This window comes from Danio aesculapii, chromosome 22 (genome assembly GCF_903798145.1).
Source record: "Danio aesculapii chromosome 22, fDanAes4.1, whole genome shotgun sequence".
NCBI classification, from domain to species: Eukaryota; Metazoa; Chordata; class Actinopteri; order Cypriniformes; family Danionidae; genus Danio; species Danio aesculapii.
Window position 1 is genome coordinate 12961709 of NC_079456.1, and position 24039 is coordinate 12985747.

Genomic DNA, 24039 nt, shown 5'->3' on the forward strand with positions numbered 1-24039 from the left:
TAGATCTAAATCTATCTCCTATTAAATCAATGTTATTGTAAAGGATGATAATCAAAAATTAAATAAAGCAAAAGAAAGCAGGAGAAAAATACTATGTGTGATAATGAAAGAATGATCACATGCACACAGTTAACGTTAGGCCCATTAATAATCTGTTAAAAGATTATTAATTAATATTGTTAAAGCGAAAGCGGCAACTGCTGCTGCTTACAAAAAGACAATTTTTAAAAACTTCTGAAGCTCTTGAAAGCAGCAGGACTGTGGGTGCACGAGCATCACCTTTTGTCCAGTCCATTTTAAATAAAAGCGACCGCACAAGTTGCGTTTGCAGGCTTCGTGCAAAGAAACAGGAGCGTGCAAGCTTTATAAACAATCGCACCCTTCACATCAGCCGTGCTTGCGATACTAAAGCCCTCATCACAGAGTGACGAAATTTTATAAAATAATTTATGTATTTATAAATAAGTATCAAAATGTATAATAAAATGGAAGAATATAATATAAATATATAGAAATAATAAATATAAGTATTAAAAACATAAAAACAATAATAATGAAACAAGGTGATGCATGTTTACTTAAATTTTTCCCTTTGATAAAAGGAGTAAATAAAACAGATCATGCATTTCTGCCTTCCCCCTTCCCTCCATCTTAACAAATTTGCAACCAGAAATGATAAACATTTGACCAAAACAAATCAAATAATAATAAAAAAGGTCTAAACTGATAAAGGATATAAAAGAGAGATGCTGCATGCCAATTCGCATACTATCTGTCCTAAATAGTATTTGAAAATAAAATTAGTATGTCCCAATAAGTAGTTGAAAAGAGTATGCCAAAGGTTCCCGGATGGATTAATATTCTGGTCAAAATTTTAAGTGTTGCAGCGTCCATACTCTACCTGCTGATATTGCCCACAGTACATTGCGTGTTGAATGTTAATTCGATTAGAACTACAAACGATGAAATATATAAATAAACTAAAAATATGGTGGATGCGCGAGACCAACAGTCAAGAGGCTTCAGCAAAGAGCATAGAATTACCAAGAGGCGACACTCTAGTGCGATTTGGGAAACAGCCACTAGATGGCGCGGCGGCCCTTTTGGAACGAAAACTCTAATAGAACAACAGCATATTCATAATTCTGTAAAATAAACTATTAAAAGTGCTGATGATTGTGATAGTAAGTGTTGTATTGTCGTCTTTCGGGTTGTATCTTAGCTTGAATGAGCTTTTTAAATAAATAAATAAAAAACAAAGCAGCAGCTTGCCATCGCAACAGCAATGAGATCCAATGGACAGCTGACTGCTTTCACTCCAAAATGGCGGAATCCGGGGCTGTTGCAATGGAAAGCTCTATTGAGTGTCGCCTCTTGGTGATTCTAAGCTCTTTGGCTTCAGTGTTGATGTTTTTTTGTTTGTTTTTAAACTTTCCTGGTTGCAAATACCGAATTTTCATTGCCAGTCTTAAGCCAATTGAAATAGTTTGTTTTTGGTTCAATTTTGAATTTCCCCAAACCATTGCAGAGGCCAAGGGACCAGAGCAAGTGCTCCAGCTGGGCCTCCCCTGGTCCCGGTAAAGCTGTTTATATGACTGTTATTTATAATCTAGCCAACTGGAACATATTGTAAATTGCGTTTTGTGTGTTATATTTCATCTGCAACATCAATACTGCAAAACAACAAAACTTCTATAAAGATGTGTTTGGACATTAACGTCTGACTGCATAATTATCCAAAGATCTGAGGAGATTTCTCTGCATGAAAGACTCCTGAATGGGAGATTAACCTGCTGCTGCTATTCCAGTAAGGTAGGAAATTAAATATGAAAGTAATGTGGATGATTGACAGGGCTCATAACTAAGCAACATAACGATCTGTTAATGAGGAAGTAGTATGTCCCAAAGCTTGCATACTCTTCTGTTACACACTCAAAAGTATATACTTTTCCTTCACAAAAAAAGTACATACTTTTAGGGTGTAGTATAAGTATGTGAATTGGGATGCAGTAAGAGAAACTGTACCATCCATTCAAAGGCCAAGCTGGTGCATGATGGGAGTTTTCAAAGTTAATAGTGAGCTGCTCATCATAACTGTCTTTCATGCGTAAACACAGCGAGTTGTGTAAATCTGCATTATTTGCTCATGACAGCGTTTAGATGGATATTCCTGCTTTGTGATTTTGAAGGAATGTGAAAGCAGAAAACAGCTCTGGAGTGTTGAAGTGTTGACGTGAGACTTTGATTACTGTGACGCGGGTTTGTTTTACGCCTCAAATTAGGCTGATCTGCAGTCAGATTCCTGCTGTAAACCACTCGTCTACACTGATGGGCTTGTGTGTGTGTGTGTGTGTAAACAGCAACTGTATTTTTCAGTCAGATTATTAGTATTATTGTCAGTGAACATAATTCTTTTTTTTTTTAAAGGTCGAGTTACCTACCACAAAGATTGCATGGTAACTGCTTAGAGCATCCTAGCAACTGCATCAAAGTGTCCTAGCAACATCCTAGCGACCACACAGCAACAGCCTAGCATTAATTTTTTAAGATATTAGTAGAGAAAAACACATGAGAAAAAATGTGAGATTATATTATTAATTATAATATTATGTTTTCACTTACCGGCCACTTTATTAGGTACACCTGTCTAACTGCTTGGTAACGCAAATTTCTAATCAGACAATTACATCAAACTCAATGCATTTAGGCATGTAAACATGGTCAAGATGATCTGCTGAAGTTTAAAGCGAGCATCAGAATGGGCAAGAAAGGTGATTTAAGTGAATTTGAACGTGGCATGTTTGCTGGTGCTAGACGGGCTGGTCTGAGTATTTCAGAAACTGCTGATCTACTGGGATTTTCACGCACAACCATCTCTAGGGTTTACAGAGAATGGTCTGAAAAAGAGAAAATATCCAGTGAGCGGAAGTTCTGTGGGCACAAATGCCTTGTTGATGCGAGAAGTTAGAGGAGAACGGCCAGACTGGTTTGAGCTGACAGGCAACAGTAACTCAAATAACCACAGAAGAGCATCTCTGAACACACAGCACGTCCAACCTTGAGGCGGATGGGCTACAGCAGCAGAAGACCACACCGGGTGCCACTCCTGTCAGCTAAGAACAAGAAACTGAGGCTACAATTCACACAGGTTCACAGACAATAGAAGATTGAAAAAACGTTGCCTGGTCTGATGAGTCTCAATTTTTGCTGCAACATTCGGATGGTAGGGTCAGAGTTTGGCGTCAACAACATGAAAGCATGGATCCATCCTGCCTTGTATCAATGGTTTAGGCTGCTGGTGGTGTAATGGTGTGGGGAATATTTTCTTGGCACACTTTGGGCCCAGTAGTACCAATTGAGCATCGTGTCAACGCCACAGCCTACTTGAGTATTGTTGCTGACCATGTTCATCCCTTTATGACCACAGTGTACACATCCTCTCATGGCTACATCCAGCTGGATAACGTGCCCTGTCATAAAGCGTGAATCATCTCAGACTGGTTTCTTGAACATGACAATGAGTTCGCAGTACCCAAATGGCCTCCACAGTCACCAGAACTCAATCCAATAGAGCACCTTTAGGATGTGGTGGAATGGGAGATTCGCATCATGGATGTGCAGCTGACAATTCTGCAGTACCTTGTTGAATCTATGCCACGAAGGATTAAGGCATTTCTGAAGGCAAAAGGGGGTCCAACCCGGTACTAGTAATGTGCACCTAATACAAGTGGCCAGTGAGTTATATAATTATATATTTTTATTATGTGGAATGTATAGATATCTCAGGATTGTTTTATATGTAATGTAAATGTATATAATGTGGGTTTCAAGTCAAATTTAAGACTTTTTAAGACTATTATAAATGAAATGTAAGACTTACAGGGAGCTAAACACTAATGATTTTTTCACTAAGGACTTGGACCAATAATGTACATATTTCAATATGTAATTTTTTTCCAACAAAGATTATTTTTATTACCAAATGTATTTCTGTTATAAAACTTTAAGTTTCATGCCTATTTATAAATATTACGTCCACTCCCCTTTACTCCACTGAATACTTTTTGTATAAATGGAAGATCATGTAAACGGATATGCTGCCCTGTTGTTCTCATATGGAATTGTTAGCTTTTCTTGGACAGGGGAAAATTAACACCTGTTTAAAATTATTTAAGACCTTCAACACAATATTTCAGTGATTTTAAGACTTAAAAACTCTCACATTTCAAAAACAACAAAAAAAGGTCTTAAGACCCCATGGACATCCTGATTACTTAAATCTATACATTTCAAAATGATAATATTAAGTCATATTTTTCTTTTAAAATTTAGCTAATGATTATTTTGTTCAAGAAAACAATTTTGGAGACAAAAAAGATTATAATAGAGAGAATTCAAATGTAAAACATAAATGTGTGTGTGTGTGTGTGTGTGTATATGCATAATTGTTCTCTATAATAGTTTTTTGTCAAAATTAATATTTCTTTTGCTTTTGCTTTCAGTTTTTAAGATAAGAACAATCATACTGGTAAGATAGATAATAAATATATACAAATAAGAAAATTATCTATCTATCTATCTATCTATCTATCTATCTATCTATCTATCTATCTATCTATCTATCTATCTATCTATCTATCCATCCATCCATCCATCCATCCATCCATCCATCCATCCATCCATCCATCCACTATTTAATTATTTATAATATAAAGTTATAAAGTGTATAAACATCTTTAAATTCTTTACTTAATTTTAAAATATATTTTTATGCTACCACTTTTGTTAAATATGCATATTTAGTCAATTATAATACAGTGATAACAATTCATTAGTATTTTAATTTGATATCTATCTAAAAGAGAAAAAAATCATTCATATCTGAAGTGCCGTGATGGAGAAAATACAATAACAGCCTTATTCAGCTCAAATATTTCCTTAAAGAACAAAGAAAGCTAACATACAGTGTGCATGTGTACAGATTGTGGCTTTCAATCACATCAGAGCGTCATCTAAACACACACACACACACACACACACACACACACGCACACGCACACGCACACGCACATGCACACGCACACACACACACAAACACACACACGTGTGTAATAAGACAGCAGCAGCTGGCCTGTGTGTGCTTCTATCTGTGTGTTTGATTTGGCTGTTGACGATCTGATCGATGGCATTGGAGTTGATGGGGGGAAAAAAACACACACAAAGATTTCACAAAGTTTGCTGGCGGTGACGCCGAACGAAAGCGGCATTCTTGATTTGACAGGTGCCAAAATCCATTCCGCCTCACCGTGGCCGTGATAATGACTCATTTTCAATCTGATTTATTTCTGTCCTTCGCTATCGCACCTCCTTTTTTTTTTTTGAGTTCTGCCCCTCTTGTTGATTTTTAAAAAACATTTTCCACGTTTAGATGCTTTAGTAACTTTCGGAGCAGTGGGAAAGAAGGTTTCAATGTTGATTTACAAAGGATCAGGGCCTCGGATCAGCAGTGCCTTTTTATAAAAGCTTCTCAAACACAAGGAAGTCCAAAAGTCTCCGACCAAATGGGAAATCTGGAGTTCACAAACTAATTTAGAATTTTTGGAAATAAACAGTTTAGGATTTGAGAGCTGCTGTTGCTGAGACGCAAGACAAACCAAACCCTAAACCAGTCTAAAAACTGTTCAACTTTTCATTACAGCTGCTTTGCTGATGAATAAAAGTTTACAAATAAACACTAAAAGAAGTAAATGCAACAGAAATACACTTGTTTAATGATAATAATACCATGTGCAGTTGCTAAGTAGCTGCTGAATAGTTTCAGCATTGCAAATTGCATTAGCATAATGAGTTCAGGTTAGTTATCAGGGTGTTGCTATGTGGTTAATTAATTACTCAAGGACCCAAATTAGTTTTTTTTTTGTTTTACTCTAAATTGAACATTTTAAATGCAAACTAGAAGTGTGTTTACTAGTGGTCTTAGACTTTTAGGCTCCGTTTACACTAATTCGTTTTAGTTTAAACTGTATTTTAGAACGTAAACGATCCACATCCACACTGTCTTTTTACTAAGCGCTTCTGAAAAAAACTCTGTCCACACTACACAACTGACCACACCTCACGTGACCACACACATACTCTGGCATGTGCTGCAGTGTATGCAGAAATCTGATCTCCAGGCAGACAGAGGGTGCTTTGAGCACACCTCCCCAGATGAGAGCAACGCACATTGGACAGCTCATCAAGGATCTACCACTGGATCTCATCATTGTTATAGTTATTAAACGTGATGTTTAATTCATCTAGTCTCTATCCCACGACTCTTCTGTATTTTAAATCTCTTACTTATTATTATGTGTTTTGGCTGAGCGCAAAGATAAGTTTTTAATTTATTAATATTAATTGATGTAACTGCGTACACTGATTCTACACATTTGACTGATTGCTTGCTTTTATTTCCTCATTCATTCATTCATTTTCTTTTCGGCTCAGTCCCTTTACCAATCTGAGGCTTAATGAACACAGCGTAATGAACCGTCAACTTATCCAGCATATGGATTGGATGCCCTTCCAGCTGCAACCCATAACTGGGAAACATCCATACACACTCATTCACACACATACACTACGGACAATTTAGCTTACACAATTCACCTGTACCACGTTTTTGGATTTGTGGGGGAAACCAGAGCACTGGATGAAACCCACGCCAACACATACAAATGGAGAACATGCAAACTCATTACAGAAATGCTAACTGACCCAGCCATCTGTACATCTGTTCAGAACGTCTATGCTAAATCTGCTTAAATCTACTAAAAGGGAAGTGAAAGTGAAGTACGCCACGTGACTTACTGTACATTTTTATACACACGTAGTTGATTCTCTGTTAATCCATTAGGTCAGAAGTGTGTGCTACCCTTTGTATGTTTGTTCCAGTGAGTGCAGTTTAGTAAGGTGCGTGTGACGCCGAAGATTTTATTATTTTTTTAAATTTATATTCATACTTCTCTTTAGCTGGGGAGAGATTAGTTAGCGGGTGTTTCATTTGTTTTTTTTTTTTTGATTTGGCACCGTTTATTTTCCTTCCCTCTAAAGTTTTGAATGGGGAAAAGTGTAACGGTCAATATGGCGAATGAAGCCCCGCCTACTGGTACAGGAGCCAATCAGCAATCGCTATAGACTGATGATGTCTCAAACACCCACAAACTTTTAAACCAAACTTTTAAGACCAAGTTGTGAATTACTTCATAAGAGTATGATCATGTGTAACATGGCCATAAGTGAGGTTGGTGTCGTGATCTCGTTCCTTTCGAGTGCACATGCACATTATCTTGGGCAACCTGAAAATCTGCTGATATTGTTTGATTTGGATGTTTAGAAGTGAAACTGTTATGAGACAGCTGTTGATTAATATTATTACTGTTTCCAAAATATGTAATGTAACCATACGCTTGTCAAACAGTTTTGGAGAATTTGATGTTTCCCCATTCAGACATATTGCCCGAGAGTAGTTTCAAAGATGGCCGCCGAGTGAAATGACTTACCTTAAAGGGACTTTGGTTATACTCCCAGTGTAGTAAATTTTGTTCTACAGTACATCTACATTTTAAATGTAAATTAGAAGTCTTTTTACTAGTGGTTTCACACTTTTAGGCCCTATTAAAAGACCCCCTTATATAATATCTTCTTAAACACAAAGAAATCCCAAAGTCTTTGACTAAATGGGAAATCTGGGGTTCACAATCTGATGTTGCTCAGGTGCTGCTGATTAGCTTTGGCATTGCTGTAGTTGGTTGCTAAGTGTGCTGCTATGCACTGCTAAGGTGTTCCAAACAGTTTTGATCATGTTGCTATGCGGTTCCTTGGGGATTCAAGTAGTTATCAGGGTTTTGCTATGTGGTTGTTACGAGTAATTGCTTAAAGTCTGCCTGAACCGGAAGTTTTATTTCAGTATGTTGATGTACTTCCACCTGAAACTAAATATTGAATAGGGGGCGGGGCTTTCTTTTTGGGCATCTTTCCCTAGTAGCAAACTAAAGATAATAGGGCGCGGTTAAGAATATTGTGGATACACTCCAAACATTATGCACCTTATTCTATCTCTAATCCTACCTAATACCTAAACCCAACTACTACCTTAATAACTATTAATAAGCAGCAAGTTAGGTGTTTATTGAGCTAACAAATTTGGTCAATACTGAGAATCAAAATTAAGTGTTACCAAAAAAAACTAAGTATTTGTAAAAATATGTACGCATATAGTTAGTGTGTGTAGATTTTACCTTTCTGCATGTTTCGTGGACTGTCACACATCTCACAGCGCAGCAGGAGTCCACTGTTGGAGAAAGTACACGACGAACAGTTCCACTTCTGATTGTGGCGTGGAGTCTGCAGTCCTGCAGAGAGCCTGCGGGGGGCGAACAAGGGAGACAGGGGGCTCTTCTTACCCCCGCGCCGCGACAAGGGGCTAACCTGCCGAAAGCGCTTCACCTGTGGGGAAAAGTCCTCCCCCTGGTCAGCCGTCAAATCAAAACTCGGAGTCTCCGGGGTTTGACTAGGCTCCGCCCCCGCTGGTAATTGAGGGAGAGGAGATCCATCAGAGGTTGAATCCTCAGTTCGTTTCCTTTTCTTTTCTTTGTGCACAGAGGGGGAAAAGAACGATCGGATGTCGTGCTGCTTGTCCCTTTCAAACTGCGGAGGATGGGAAGAAAAGGAGGGGAAAAGAGTGTTTTTTTGTGACACAAAAAGTGTTTGAGGTTGAGAAACTTCATCTTATGAAAGCAAAGTGATGAAGCCAAAGACACTTCTGAGAGAAAAGCACTTTGTGAGGTTCAGGTTACCACGACTGGAAGCCTAGTCATGTTTAGAGATGTTAAAAGCACCAGTTCTGTCACTAGCAATGATAAATCAATCCAAATGATTGTTAAAATACATATTTTCAATAGTGATAATAAACATTTCAGCATTAAACATTCTAATATATATATATATATATATATATATATATATATATATATATATATATATATATATATATATATATATATATATATATATATAGCTAAATCAGAATTATTAGCCCCCCTTTGATTTTTTCTTCTTTTTTAAATATTTTCCAAATGATGATTAACAGAGCAAGGACATTTTCACGGTATGTCTGATAATATTTTTTCTTCTGGAGAAAGTCGTATTTGTTTTATTTCAGCTAGAATAAAAGCCGTTTTTAATTTTTTAAAAACCATTTTAAGGTTAATATTATTAGCCCTTTTAAGCAAATTTTTTTTTGACTGTCTAATTACTCTAACCTGCCTAGTTAATGTAATTAACCTAGTTAAGCCTTTAAATGTCACTTTAAGCTGTCTTGAAAAGCATCTAGTCGAATATTATTTACTGTCATCATGGCAAAGATAAAATAAATCAGTTATTAGAAGTGAGTTATTAAAACTATTATGTTTAGAAATGTGTTGAAAAAAAATCTGCTCTTCATTAAACAGAAATCGGGGAAAAAATAAACAGGGGGGCTAATAATTCTGACTTCAACTGTATATATTAGGGGTGTGATCCTACACTGGTCTCAGGTTTCGGTTTCGATTATCATGGCATCGGTTCGGTACAATTCGATATCTTGGTGTATCCCGGTGCATTGACGATGCTTTCCATAAACAATTTGATATTTTATCTAGCAACACAATAATTCTTGTATTATTATATTTATAATATGTTGTATATTATATTTATATATTATTTGTAATACAATTTGTCCTTTAATACAATCAGTCAGATATATGTTCTGTCCCTTTAATTTTACCTGCTCAAAGAAAACACTCTTGAATGTATCAAACAAAACTAAAAGTACATGTTATCCGGCTTGCTTTTTAATCGATGTGGAGTGAGTTCTTAAACGCCTATGATTGATCACGCGCTTAACAGAAAAGGCTGCAATTGGCTCTAATGGTCAGCGCGGCTCTGAAGCTGTTCAGCAAACAGTGACACGGACACTGATGTTAAATGGCTGCGGCGATCCGCTGATCCATTTTAGACGACGCTCGTGTCTGGATCAGCAAGTAACGTTTCTGTTGTAAGGTGAGGTGATAAATCGGTGATAAATCGTTACCTCATGAACACACCAGGGGGCCACAGAGAGTGAGAGAGAGAGAGAGCTTGCACCATTCATTTTTTCCTAGCTGGGTCAAAGAACTTAGAATCACCATGAGGCGACACTCAATAGAACGTTCCATTGCAATAGCAGCGCCCAGCCACAGCCCTGTGATTCTGCCATTTTGGAGTGAAAACTATCGGCTGTCCATTGGATCTCATTGCTGTCGCGATGGCAAGCAGCTGCTTTGTTTTTTATTTATTTATTTAAAAAGCGCATTAAAGTTGAGATACAACCTGAAACACGATAATACAACACACTATCACAATCATCAGCACTTTAAATTTAATTTAAATTAAATTTGTTTATTTTACAGACTTAATGTTTATATTTTAACTATACTTATTTTCTTGGAACTGTTACTTTAAACTACTTTAATTTATTAGTTTACGCACTGGCATAATATAAATAATGCAGACATGTTAAATTAAATTAAGTAAAACTAAAAGAAATAGTCATTTAAGTTATTTTGTTAACCTTACTTTCATGTCATAAGTTAAACAGATATTATATTAACTTAGTCTTATCAACATTTTATCAATTGTTTTCTTTTCATTGAGATATAGTATTATTATTAAAATGTTGCTTTTCATTCCAAAATGGCCACTGTGTGACACTACCGGCATCTAGTGGCTGTTTTCCAAATAGCAACACAATGTCTCCTCTTGGTGATTCTATGCTCTTTGGCTGGGTTCTGATGTACTTCCCTGTCAGTGAAAGACTGTCCAGCAAACTCACAAGAAGTAAATTGTGCAAATTTATCTGCTTTTTAAGTAGTTGGACTCGCGGTCTCCTTACTCGCCATAGTAAGTTACCACCATATAAAGCATATGTGATAATGACGTCAGTACAATTATGATTATTACTGAAGCGATACCAAACTGTTCGTGTCTGCATTGAAGAAACAATTATTTTGACACCCCTTATATATATATATATACATATACACATATATATATATATATATATATATATATATATATATATATATATATATATATATATTTATATATAGATAGATAGATAGATAGATAGATAGATAGATAGATAGATAGATAGATAGATAGATAGATAGATAGATAGATAGATAGATAGATAGATAGATAGATAGATAGATAGATAGATAGATAGATAGATAGATAGATAGATAGATAGATAGATAGAGGCAGTTATGTTAAAGGCTCTGTTGTGTTATAAGATAACGGTCATATGAATATGTAGCTACATGACGCCTCAACATTTTTGGTGTCTGTTAAGTTAATATCAAAAGATATCAGAAGATTTACCCGACGTGTACTTGGGAGTTTGTTTTCCGTATCAAACTTGAGAAGTCTGAACTTAGGAAAAGATTTATATTACAATATTACAATATTATTTTCTCAGAATTGCGATACGTTGCATTTTTCTGCATAACTTTTGAGATACTTTAACTAAAATAACTACAGAACTAAAACTTGTGATGATGAAGGTGAAATGTCAGATTTTTAAAATTAAAAATAGCCAAATAAAACACTAGAACTTCTACTAGCCATTAGCCATGACTTTTTAATGCTATTTATATGAGAAAAAAAAAACACTAAAAGGTTGATCTTGAGCACTGTTTGTGCGCTGCCTCTGCACAACCACTAAAAACGCTCCTGTTTTGGTGCTTTCCACATTTCTCCCATTGTAAATGAACTAGATGTGACTGATGCATCCTGGAAAAGCCATTAGGAGAACATGTTTTCACAAAAGAGTTCACACGCATCTTTCAAAACAAAAGCGAAAAATTATAAGTAAAATATCACTGAAAATTGATTAGTAATACCTTACAGCAGTGCTTCTCAACCACGTTCCTGGAGGACCACCAGCACTGCATGTTTTGGATGTCTCCTTTATCTGTCACACCCATTACAGGTCCTTCAGTCTCTGCTAATGAGCTGATGAAATATATCAGGCGTGTTTGGTTAAGGAGACACGGAAAATGTGTAGAACTGGTGGTCCTCCAGGAACGTGGTTGAGAAACACTGCCTTACAGTACTGCATAAAAGCAAAAAGTAACTAGCAATGCATTGCTTGTCAAAACTATACAGATAATTCAAACAGAATGGTTCCAACTCTATTCATGTCTCCCATTTAATGTACAATAATAATGAAACCTTTACATACATGCGAAAAGAAAACCCCGTCCTTGTCATCCTCCGAGTCTCCTTTCAGCATCTGGTTTGGCGTCCACGCCTGGGCAAAATTCAGGAAGTCCCACTTCTCCTGGTCTCCCTCTTCAGCCTTCAGATACTCTTTCTTTCCATTCAGAGCGCTGCCGGTCACCGTTTCCTGTCCGATACCATTTGTAAGACTCTCAGCAGATAAAAGCAAATTTTCCAAACAAGTCCTTATTGTACAGTACGAAGCCTGTGGTAGATATTGTGCTCCCACTTAATTTAGTCCCAAGACATTTCATATTGATCCTTTTTAAAAGCACTCTGGCAACAAGTCAGAAAACTAAGTTCCCTAAGTAAGTTATATAAATGCATGTGAAACTTGTGCAGAGCATCTGTGGATACTGCAGCTAGGGATTTGTTTTTAATCGATGTACCTTTCTGTTGAGCATGGCCCACATGACGGTGTCAAATGTTCCTTTGGCGATGAGGTAGTGGATGTGTACGGTCGTGGTTTGCCCTATTCGATGCGCTCTGTCCTCTGCTTGTTTGATGTGTCCGGGGTTCCAGTAGAGTTCGGCAAATACCACATGAGACGCGGCTGTAAATGTCAAACCCTGAGAGCACACAAGTGGATACAATCTACTGTATGAGAGCAATATTGGCAGGTTATTGAAAATGTACGTTCATCGTGGCTGACATGTTTGAGAATATAACTCTGGGAAGAAGTTTACGAGACTGTTATGGGTGTTAAAATAAAAGGTTATGTGAATATTATTGACGGCGTGATTTGGAACGTTTGAGGTTGTGTGAAATGTTAAAAAATATTAGGTTTTATATAGTTTAAACACACACAGATCAGCTTTTCTTTTCGGTTATGGTGTATTAACAGTAGCTTATGACTAGGGCCAGGCAGAATCTGCGGACGTTTTTTGCTATTTCTGCAAAGAATTTGGTAAAAATCTGTGGATTTCTGCGGAATTATTTTGGGAGTATCATAACTAAAACCTTAATATGTGAAATAAAAAATAATATCTTTTTTAAACTTTATTTAATGTTTAAAATGCAAATCCAGTTAGATTCACTTTAATTTGAAAACAAAGCAAGTCTCTTATACAATATATCTACTAAAAGACAGAAAATATTACTGTAAAAACTGCATTGTACATAAATCAGATGAACATTTTCATATTAGTCGATAATATAACTGTAATTAATTTAAAAACTGAATGAATATAGATTTACACACATTTTCTCAAGTAAATAAACAGAATTAATGATGGGCTGAAAATCTGCGGAATTCTGCGCACGCAGATTCCATGTGGGCCTAGTTATGACATACAAATGGGATTGTTTATAATGTTAAAGGAACAGTTCACCTCATGTCATCCAATATGAAGGTGACTGGTTTTTCATCAGTAGTACATTTAAAGAAGGTTTATATTTAATTAATAGGTTTGAATTAATAAAATGCCAATTCAATGGCTATCGGAACAAAAAAATGGCTATCGGAGTCAAAAAAAGAGAAAATAATTGGATTAAAAACATGGATAAAGTAAAAATGTAGCAAAAATAGTGTTCAGTTTCTTCCACAGACGAATATACAGGTAAATTATAGACAAGACCTCAGTTATGTTGTGACAGTTTCAGAACTATGGTCATTATGGCCATGTCTCACATTTCATTTGCATCAATAATAAAACAATTTTATATACATTGAATGTTATGGGGGCAACGCAGTGGGTAACACGTTGGCCTCATAGCAAGAAGGTCGCTGATTTGAGCCTTGGCAGTATTTTAATTAGTATTAAAATTAAACTAAATATGGGCTGCTTTTGTTGCTTCAAACCTTTTTAATGGTGTTTTTGTCTTTCAAGAATGAGGTTCAGGATTCAGAATAAAAGTTGGGCAGTCAAAGCAGTCAAAATAAGAGCTCATGTATGGGACAATACTGAATATTTAACAGTGGGGGTGGGGGTGGGGGGGGGTGAGTCATTCAAACCCCTGAACCCCCCCCTGACTACAGGCCAGCAGGAGGGATGGGATGTCGTTGACATGGACGTTCTCGCGCTGAAGATTAGGAATGGGCCTAATGATGGGTTCACGCCAAACACAAAGTACTACGTCACTAGCTCTCGCTTACTCACAGGATGTTTTTCACTTCACACAGTAAAAAATGCTGAGTTCCACATAATCGATTTGTGTTGGGACAACATGAAGGAATTTAGTTAACTTACCAGTTTTTACAGATGTAAGTAGATTGAACCATAAACGATTAAGTTGCCCTAAAATAAAACGCAATAATGTGCTGTATCAGCTCATACTAAATAAATAGTTTGAATAAATAGCAAGCAATTTTTGAGTGTAAGCAAATTTGAGTTTAATTACTTGAACGTGCACAACTGATGACAACATTTGCTGCAAATGTGAGTAAAACTTTTTAAAAACAATCAAATAATAAAAGTGTCCATTTTTTGACTTATAAAACCTTTTAAATAAACTGTGCAATACACTATTTTTGAATCCATTGTTAAATTTTGCGTGTAAGAATGTGATTAATCTTAGGAAATTTAGCGTGATCAATCGCAATTTGTTTACTTAATTGTCGCGCAGCACTAGTTTTAACACAGTTGATAAGGTCAAGCAATCAGTACCTGTCCAGCTGCCTGTATACTGAGTACTGCCACACGCGTGTCTGGATCATTTTGAAAACGATGCACCAACTGGATCCTTTCTGCAGACGGAACGCTGCCATCGATGCGGATATAACCAGCCTGGAAAAGAAGTTGAATCTTTTTAATGAAGCAAAAATTACCACCTTTAAAACAAAATCCCAGCAAACTAAAAGCACAGCAAGGAGTATCTAAGCATCGCTCAGTGCTGAAAAGACGAGTTTTGCAGATCTTTGATCTTTAATGCATTGGAGTCTTAACTTGCTCTAAAAAGTGAGGCATCTTTCAAGTACATTCTGGGCATTATCATCTCCCTGCCGTCATCTGACAGCTGTAAAGCACAGGTGAAACGCTGTACAACACCTTTTCTCTCTCTCCGCCTGGCAAAACTTCAGAACTTTTTCTCACCCGTGTTAATTTTAGCTTCCCGCCGAACTTTTTTTTCGCATCTCTCGCTCGGGGTGCGAGTAGCGTGACAGGTGTGAGAGCGTCGGAGCGCGTGTGCCGCCCCGATTTCGTGCGATCACACCTGCTGGTGCGAGGCCCCTCTTCCCCCATAAGATTCATAAGAACCAATTAACGCCAGGATGGATAAAAAGGGAAAAGCTGCAAAAAAAAAAACATTCACAGTGTCTGGGATCAAACGTCTGGCCAGAGAAGCGAAACAAAGTGAGAGTGAGATGGAGGGGAAAAAAAGCGGGGGCCAAAAAAAGAAGAGGAAATTGACAAAACAAGCTCTCATTAAAACAGTGAGACATCTGTGAAGACACCGTGTCGAAACCCAGCCGCGCACTTTAGGGTGCAAAGTGTTTTCAGCGCGACGCTGTGTGAACAGGGACATAAAGAACGAATCACGGTAGAAGAATCAACAGCTTCTGATGAAATGTCTGTTAGATGTCAGAAATGGATTTGTCAAGTGATCAAAGTTTGTGATGGATTTATTAGACCTGAATCTTTGAGGGAAAAAATGATCAAGTTGTTTTGTAAATGAATCATTTAGATGGGTTTTTGGGAGTTGGTTCAAATGACTCAATGTAAAGTTCTAATCCAGATGAACACTTCAGAACTGGGAAAAACAAAACGCACTTAAATAAACGAAATACATTTAAAAGAAAAAAAAGACTTTAAATACAAATACTTTTTTGAAATTCCTGTATATATTTCCAATTTATTCTCAACTCACTGTTTCAAAGATCCAACCATTTTTACTTCATGGAAGTGATAAGGACTGATGTCAAGATGTCATGAAGCCTTTTTTTTCTTTAAATCGCAATATTTAAAATGTTTGTAATTTTGTTCATCAAAATAGTTTGGAACAACACAGTTCAGTAATTAACAAAACTGGTGTTTTTTCATGAAAAGTTTTTTCCTTTTTTACAATAACTTGAATCTAGAGGTTGATACAGTGGCCAAGAACACGTAATTGGCTGGAATTTCAAAAAAACACTAATAGCAAAGAAGGTCAAGGTGCTCCAGGATTGGCCTGCCCAGTCACCAGACATTATTAAGCATGTCTGGGCTAAGATGAATCCATTCCAGATGACTTTATCACTAAGTGATTTGAGTCATTGCAGACATTTTTTGAGTTTTTTACATTCAAATTTATTCAAAATAAAAAATCTAAAAAAATCACATGTACATAAGCATTCACAGCCTTTGCCGTGAAGCTCTAAATTAAGCTCAGGTACATTCTGTTTCCACTGATCGTTCTTGAGATGTTTCAGCAGCTTAACTGAAGTTCACCTGTGGTGAATTCGGTTGATTGGACATGATTTGAAATGGCATACACCTGTCTATATAAGGTCCCAGGGTTGAAAGTGCATGTCAAAGCACAAACCAAGCTTGAAGACAAAGGAGTTGTCTGTAGACCTCCAAGACAAGATTGTCTTGAGGCGGAAGCCACTCCCCACCTGGAATTCGCCAAAAGGCATCTGATGGACTCTCAGACCATAAGAAACTAAATTCTCTGGTATGGTGAGACTGATATTGAACTCTTTGGAGTGAATGCCAGGCATTACGTTTGGAGAACACCAGGCATCGCTCATCATCAGGCAAATACCATCTGTACCATACCCATGCTGTGGGGATGTTTTTCAGCAGCAGGAACTGGAAGATGAATGCAGCAATGTACAGAGACATCCTAAATGAAAACCTGCTTCAGAGTGCTCTTGACCTCAGACTTGGGCGACGGTTCGTCTTACAGCAGGACAATGACCCAAAGCACACTGGAAAAATATCAATGGAGTGGCTTCACAACAACTCTGTGAATGTCCCTGAGTGTCCCAGCCAGAGCCCAGACCTAAATCCTATTGAACATCTCTGGAGAGATCTGAAAATGGCTTTACAGAATGCATGTAGAATTTTGAGGAAATAAATGAATTTAATCCATTTTGGAATAAGGCTGTAACATTAAAAAATGTGGAAAAAGTGAAGCGCTATGAATACTTTCCGGATGCACCGTATATAACTGTAACAATCTTTGTTACATAGACAAATTGCACAAATTGGGTGTTTATATATGAATCAACATCTCTAGGCACTGCTTTGAGAATCATCCAAAAAAAGAGTGATTTGCACCTCTGATTAAAGTGCATAAGTTGTTAAACATTTCTCAAATTATGCTTATTAGAATAAAGAACAATGCTATGTATCTTAGAAACAACAGGCGCTATTAAATGATGATAGAATTATCATTTTGGGATGAAAGTTTAGTGCTAAACATAACTTTAAACCAAAGCTTCTTCAACACACTCGCCTGATTGACAGCGAGACTCTGACCCATTCTTTGGGCATAAGAATGAACCAGTGCCCTACTGAGGGAATGTGTTAAAGCAAAGAATGAACTCTACCCAGGGAATCAACACGCTCTCCTTCACCTCCTTTACTGCTGTCAAGCCCTTTCATTGCGTTTTTTTTCTCTCCCCCATTTCACACAAACACTTTTTTGGGCCTTATCTTTCATTCAGCTCACACACACATAAACACACACCTCTCTTTTTCCCTCTGAATGGGTCAGTGTGTGTGTGTGTTGGGACGGTGGTGTGACAGCCTTTGCTGCTGGCTGATTTAATGAACAGTGTTGAGGTGCTGACATACTTTTGCTTTCACTGGAGTCTCAGCGCAGACACACACACATCCACACACACACACACCTTGGCTTCGATGACAGCCTCAGTACACGCCTGCAGCATGCTGAGATGATGAGCGAAGACCAGAAACTTCAGCTGTTCGCTCTCCAACATCATCTTTATATAGTCCTTCACCGCTCCGGCCTGAGACAGAAATAAAATTCACATCATTATACAACCTGGAAATGCTGTTTAGGAACTCAAATTATTATGAAATGACAAGAATTATAGCACGGATACTTTGAGAGTGAGCCTCATTGAAAATAAAAACATGAAATGATCAGTGTTTTAACTCAAGCTATTAATCAAAGTATTTTGTTATCATGTTTAACAGAAGATGGACACTAAACTGGGTTGGTTTTCAGTGTAACAAATGTTTTTGTATCCAAAAAAAAAAATCAGGCATATTTAGCACAAGAATCATTTGATGACATAATAAATGACTATATTGTCTGCTTAATGACTAAACGTCATCAATGCTAAATGATATAAAGTCTGCTAAATGACTAAATGTCAATGTAATGTATATTTAAGCTTGAAGGCGTAGAGCTAAGGGGAAGGGGTAGGTACCCCTTCAAATGGAGATTTTTTAGGACCACAATCGAAACCAAGGGGTAAGAAAATTTCCCAGAATACACCAGCCACAACGGTAGGATAGCTGCACCCCGAACTAAGGAGATCCACATATTAGTATTTTTTTTGTCATTATTACGAATTTTTACAACAAACAAGCATATGTTTTAATATATTCATAAACGCGTTTGTGTTTTACCGTCATGCTTTAAAAAAATTATCAATAAAATGAAAACCACTAAATTTCGCGATCTATAATCCATAATAATAACTCCTGTATGGCAATCCCACAACATTCTGTCACTCGATGACACCCGAATCCCCTGCCAGAAAAGTCTAGTAGCTGGGAATGAGCTTTATACAGTGTCTGCTATAATGTTAATGTTGTTTTTTGTGTGTTTACATAGAGGAATATGGCCACTGTGTAAATGTGCAGTACAGTTACGATATTATTGTTGCATTATATCGTTATAATAACATAATATATGCCTTCAGTGATTTCCTGAAGATAAACAACAAAAAATAACGCAACTGGAATAACTACAGCAGCCGCGAACATCAATCTCATATGAAGCAGGAGATCACGATGGTGTGTGCAGGTGCTGTAGGGGTGTCTCATTTCTTAGAGGTAAATTTTGAAGCCCTTGCCCTTCACACTCGGTTTTAAGGGACAAGGGGAAGGGGTAGGGTAGAAAAATAGAATTAAGATTGAAGTCTTTGACTACCAGCAACTGTTTGATTGACTAAATATAAATTTACCTTTTTATTTACAACACATTGTTTACCTTAAGTGGCCATGAGCTTTTTTTATATAAACTGAAATAATATCAGGAAGAATGTCTTACAATCAGATTAAATCAACAAAATTCATCCTGACACAACAAAGATGGCAAAGAAAAAAACATAGTTAGCGTTTTGATGAATGTACTGTTTATTTATAAATTGACTGCTTAACAAGGCGTTGGAGGTGGCACGAACGTGAAATGAATAATAAAAATGTCATGAGATTTTAAACTAAAACTGCCAGTAGGCGGAGTCAAGTTAAGCCAAGTGAATGATTCTTTTAATTAAGTTGTTTAACATCTGATTCATTCATAAATGTCTTTCTGAATGGACGACTGAATCATTGTCTCATTTCAAAGCTCAAGATTCATTCATAAACAAAACATCAAAAAATGCATCACATCATTTGTGTTCTGACTTTAGGAATAAAAATAATGGTTAATTTCAGAAACAGGGAACCTAGATTCTGCTGTAACTTGGATATTAACGTCAAAACTTGGGTCGCTAAAGTAAATGTTAGCAACTGTTAGCCCTGTTAACTGTGTTTTACAGTGAATATACAACAGCTTAAGTTACACTCACGTCAAGCCACCTAAACTGTTCTGAAATGCAGTTATTCACGGCATGTACAGCATATATATATTTATTAAAAATATAATATATTAAACAACTAATTATCATACCTTCTATTCTCTTCTTTTTAAAGAATGCAAAAAGTTGCGTCTGAACTGCTCTCTTAGACTATTTGAAAATTGTGCAAAATGACGCAATGAACTGTATTGCGATTGTGCGTGGTGCCTTATAACAATACTGAGTTCAGATTGGTCAATCGTCGTTGTTTATAAGTCATATATTACCATAAATAAAAAAATTTAAATGATAAGTTTTACATTACACACACTGTTGTTAATCTAAAGGGGATGGTGGTTTTATAAAAAGGATGCTTTTTGTCATTTTTTTGCCCCCCTCAATTCGAGACATCGCTGTTGCATTTCACTGCAACACACCGTTCTCACTACGTTACTTGTAACTTCCCTTTTACCATATTTAAAACCGTTTTCTTGACTATTTAATCCCAAAGCACCTCAAATCCTGCATTCCCCTCACTAAAATAACACCAAACCCCAAAAACTGAGAGATGAACTCGTCAGCTGACGCCCGTTACGCTTAGCGTAGTTGTTAAACGAACAGCATATCAAGTCATTTGCCGGAAGCCAGTCCTCGTTTTTTTTTTCCTCGAGTTTCAAAGCTGCGCTCTGGTTTCTCATTACTGAAGAGTTTTGCCTTTTTAATATCGCCTAATTGGCGCCCAAAACTGTCTGTGAAGGAGCGCAAAAGCTTTTTTTAACAGCCTCAAGTGTACGTGGTGTGTGTGTATGTGTGGCTCCGCTTCACTCATTTTCACTTGGCAAAAACAGCGATTTCAAGAAGTGACACCATTCCTGACACCGCACATTTCTGCCCTGAGAGAGAGGAGAGAGGAGAGGATATCATCTCAGCGGCAAACAATAAATGAAAGAGCGAGGAGGACAAGAGCAGCAGGGACCAGAACACACGGGTTTGACAAATTAAAAAAAAAACACACACACACACTCTCACACGCGCTGGAAAGCTTCATTGGAGCCACACGCTGTGCTCAGGAGGACGATATAAAGTGGTTGTAGTTGGAGAAAAAGGCGCGCACACAACTCCTGAAGTAATGAAGACGCTTTGGTGGAGTTTTTTATTTATTTTTTAACGACGAAGCTAGCTATGCGAGCGATTAATCGAACTTTTCAGCCCACGAGCCCTAAAATAACAACGCCATGACGCCAAACACCCACTATCCTCGGAGGTGGTTATAAATATAAAAATGACACAAAACTGCAAACAAACACCAATTGGCTTATATAAGCAAGCGAAAAATGTAACCGACTAAACTAGGGCTGCACAATGTATCGCAAAATTATCGTTATCGTGATAATAGTATGTGCGTATGGCAGACATGTGTGATGAATGACATTTATTTAATTAATTGGTTGTTTATCTGAATCTGACCAATCAGATGGGGCTGTATTATCTTTATTCCTGCCGCCTGAGTAATTGCTGTAATGCTATTGCAGGGCTCGACGATAAGGACTGGTTGATGGCCTGAGGCTAGCGTGCGAGATGCACGGGACAGCTGACAGGATGGTTAGTGGCCCGATCATGCCAGTGCTGCCTTGTCACTAAAGTTTAATTTGGCTGCGACTGTTTGTCAATTGCGTGCAATAGGGTTGAGTCGATAGACGATGCCATCGACCATCGCCGATGGCCGATAGAAAACATGGTGCTAAGCCGGCATTGCCATCCTCTGCCCCGCCCCCGTCGCAAACCCGCTCTTGAAAAATTCACACTTAGGCCCCGTTTACACTAACACGTCTTCGTTCTAAAATGCCAAAATGATCCACATCAAACACTGTGTTTTACCTAGCATTTCTGTCATGCACTCGTCTGAGCTCCAGAGAGCAGTGCACATCGGACAGTTTATCAAGGATGTACCGATGGATCCTGTCTCACTATAGTTGTTAAACGTGATATTTAGTTAATCTTGTCTCTATCTAATCACTCTTCGGTCTTTTGAATCTATCAGGTAACGTGTCACAGTACACTGCTTCAACCTTTCACTTTCACACTTGTACTTCGTAATTTTAGTGAAAACCTCAGATACTGTTGGTTGTGCAACTTTTTTACCGACCAAGTTTGTCGATGGCATTATATCGACACAGATCACAGTGGAGTCCCGTGGAAAAAAAGTGATTGACAGGCGGTAATATGTGTGTAACTTATCTTTATTTATTTATGATTTGGTTATGGGTAAAACAAAGACCATGCGGGTCAGGTAGTTGAAACATTAGGCTATAAATAATGAATTAGTTATGAAATAATAAAATATTCATAAATAATTAATTTACCTCCGCCTATGACGACGATGCTATCGTCCATCGCGATGTTTCACATTAGACATCGTACGATGCCAAATTGGTCGACATCGTCCAACCCTAGCGTGCAAATACAGTCTTGGGGTGCTTTCACACCTAGACGTTTGTTTCGGAACCTGTCTTATTTGCCCCGGTTGGCTTGGCATATGTGAATCCTGCATACGTGCATGGATCCACGCCAAATCAATCGGACCGAGATCTCCAGAATGAGGTGGTCTCGGCTCGATTGAAACGAACTCTGGAGTGGATCGATTGTAGTGAGGAAACAAAACGATCCGACGAACTAACGAACCAGGCTATATAACTGTGTACTATGGATATGTAATAGCCATATACTTACATAAACGGCTATACCGTATGACGAGAGAAATATGAGTAGGGCAGGATGTCATTCCTACCGGCAAATGTGTGGGTCAGTAGAAAAAATCCTTAGCGTTGAACCTTTTATTGGCTGGAGCAGCTCTAAGGTGAACCCAAATAAGTTTTCACTCATTCATAGTGTTGTAAAGACTATGGCTGCGTCTGAAATTGCCTACTACTCAGTAGGTACTGCATTTGAATTTAATTGTACAACTCGACGATTAGAAAAGTACGTTCTATACAGTATAAATCTGAGCAGTATGAATGGAACTCGGACGTTCTAAATCTGTAATTTTGTCATGATCATGTGACCTACCCACATCAGTTGCGTCGCTTCACTCCCATTGATGAATTATCTTGTGGTGCATTATGGGATAGCATAGCATCCATCTGATGCGCACTTCAGAATTTCACCTGAAAGAGTAGGTCATCTGAGTACTTCTCGCATACTATTTTTTAATTTTGTGGCTGCGTCTGAAACCGCCTACTATTCAGTAGCTACTTCATTTAAATTTAAGTGTACTACTCCACCATTAGCAAAGTATGTTCTATACAGTATGAATCTGAGCAGTATGAATGGAACTCAGACGTACTACAGCCACCATTTTGTCATGATCATGTGACCTAGCCACGTCAGTTGCGTTGTTTCACTCTCATTGATGAATTATCTCATGGTGCATTATGGGATAGCGTAGCGTCCATCTGATGCGCACTTCAGAATCTCGCCGGAAGTAGTAGGTCATCAGAGTACTTCTTGCATACTGATTTTCGAATTCTTTGAATTCGGACATACTACTTAGCTCGCATACTGATTTTACGGACTATATAGTGTGGAAGTTTGCGATTTCAGATTTTAAGATACGTGTTTTTTTTAAAGGAAAATTTTGTATTGTAAGAAATATCGCAATAGCGCATTTTTCCACTATCGTCCAGCCATACTAACAACCATAGAATGTTTAAAGTAATTTATTCTTTTGATTAATTTCAACATTACCTATTGAGATGGGTGGCCTCAATGTTTGGAGTACCATTATTGCTGTAATTTTGGAGTAATTTTGAAAACCTCCACACATTTTATTTTATTTTTATATTTATTTATTACTGCATTTTATATTTTCTTTATATTTATTTATTACTGCATTTTATATTTTCTTTATATTTATTTAATATTACTGCATTTTATATTTTTTATATTTATTTATTTATTACTGCATTTTATATTTTCTTTATATTTATTTATTACTGCATTTTATATATTTTTATATTTAT

At 37.2% G+C, this 24039-nt stretch overlaps 1 protein-coding gene across 1 annotated transcript in view; it reads right to left on the reverse strand.

The window, feature by feature from the left end:
* zranb3 (zinc finger, RAN-binding domain containing 3) overlaps positions 1–24039 on the reverse strand; it is a 120554-nt gene that overhangs the window by 36233 nt on the left and 60282 nt on the right. The window contains exons 9-13 of the mRNA XM_056448258.1: positions 18119–18238; positions 14949–15068; positions 12732–12911; positions 12305–12469; positions 8283–8691 (exon numbers count right to left, since the gene is read on the reverse strand). Of these exons, the coding sequence (XP_056304233.1) occupies positions 8283–8691; positions 12305–12469; positions 12732–12911; positions 14949–15068; positions 18119–18238 (994 nt within the window). The remainder of the gene's footprint in view (positions 1–8282; positions 8692–12304; positions 12470–12731; positions 12912–14948; positions 15069–18118; positions 18239–24039) is intronic.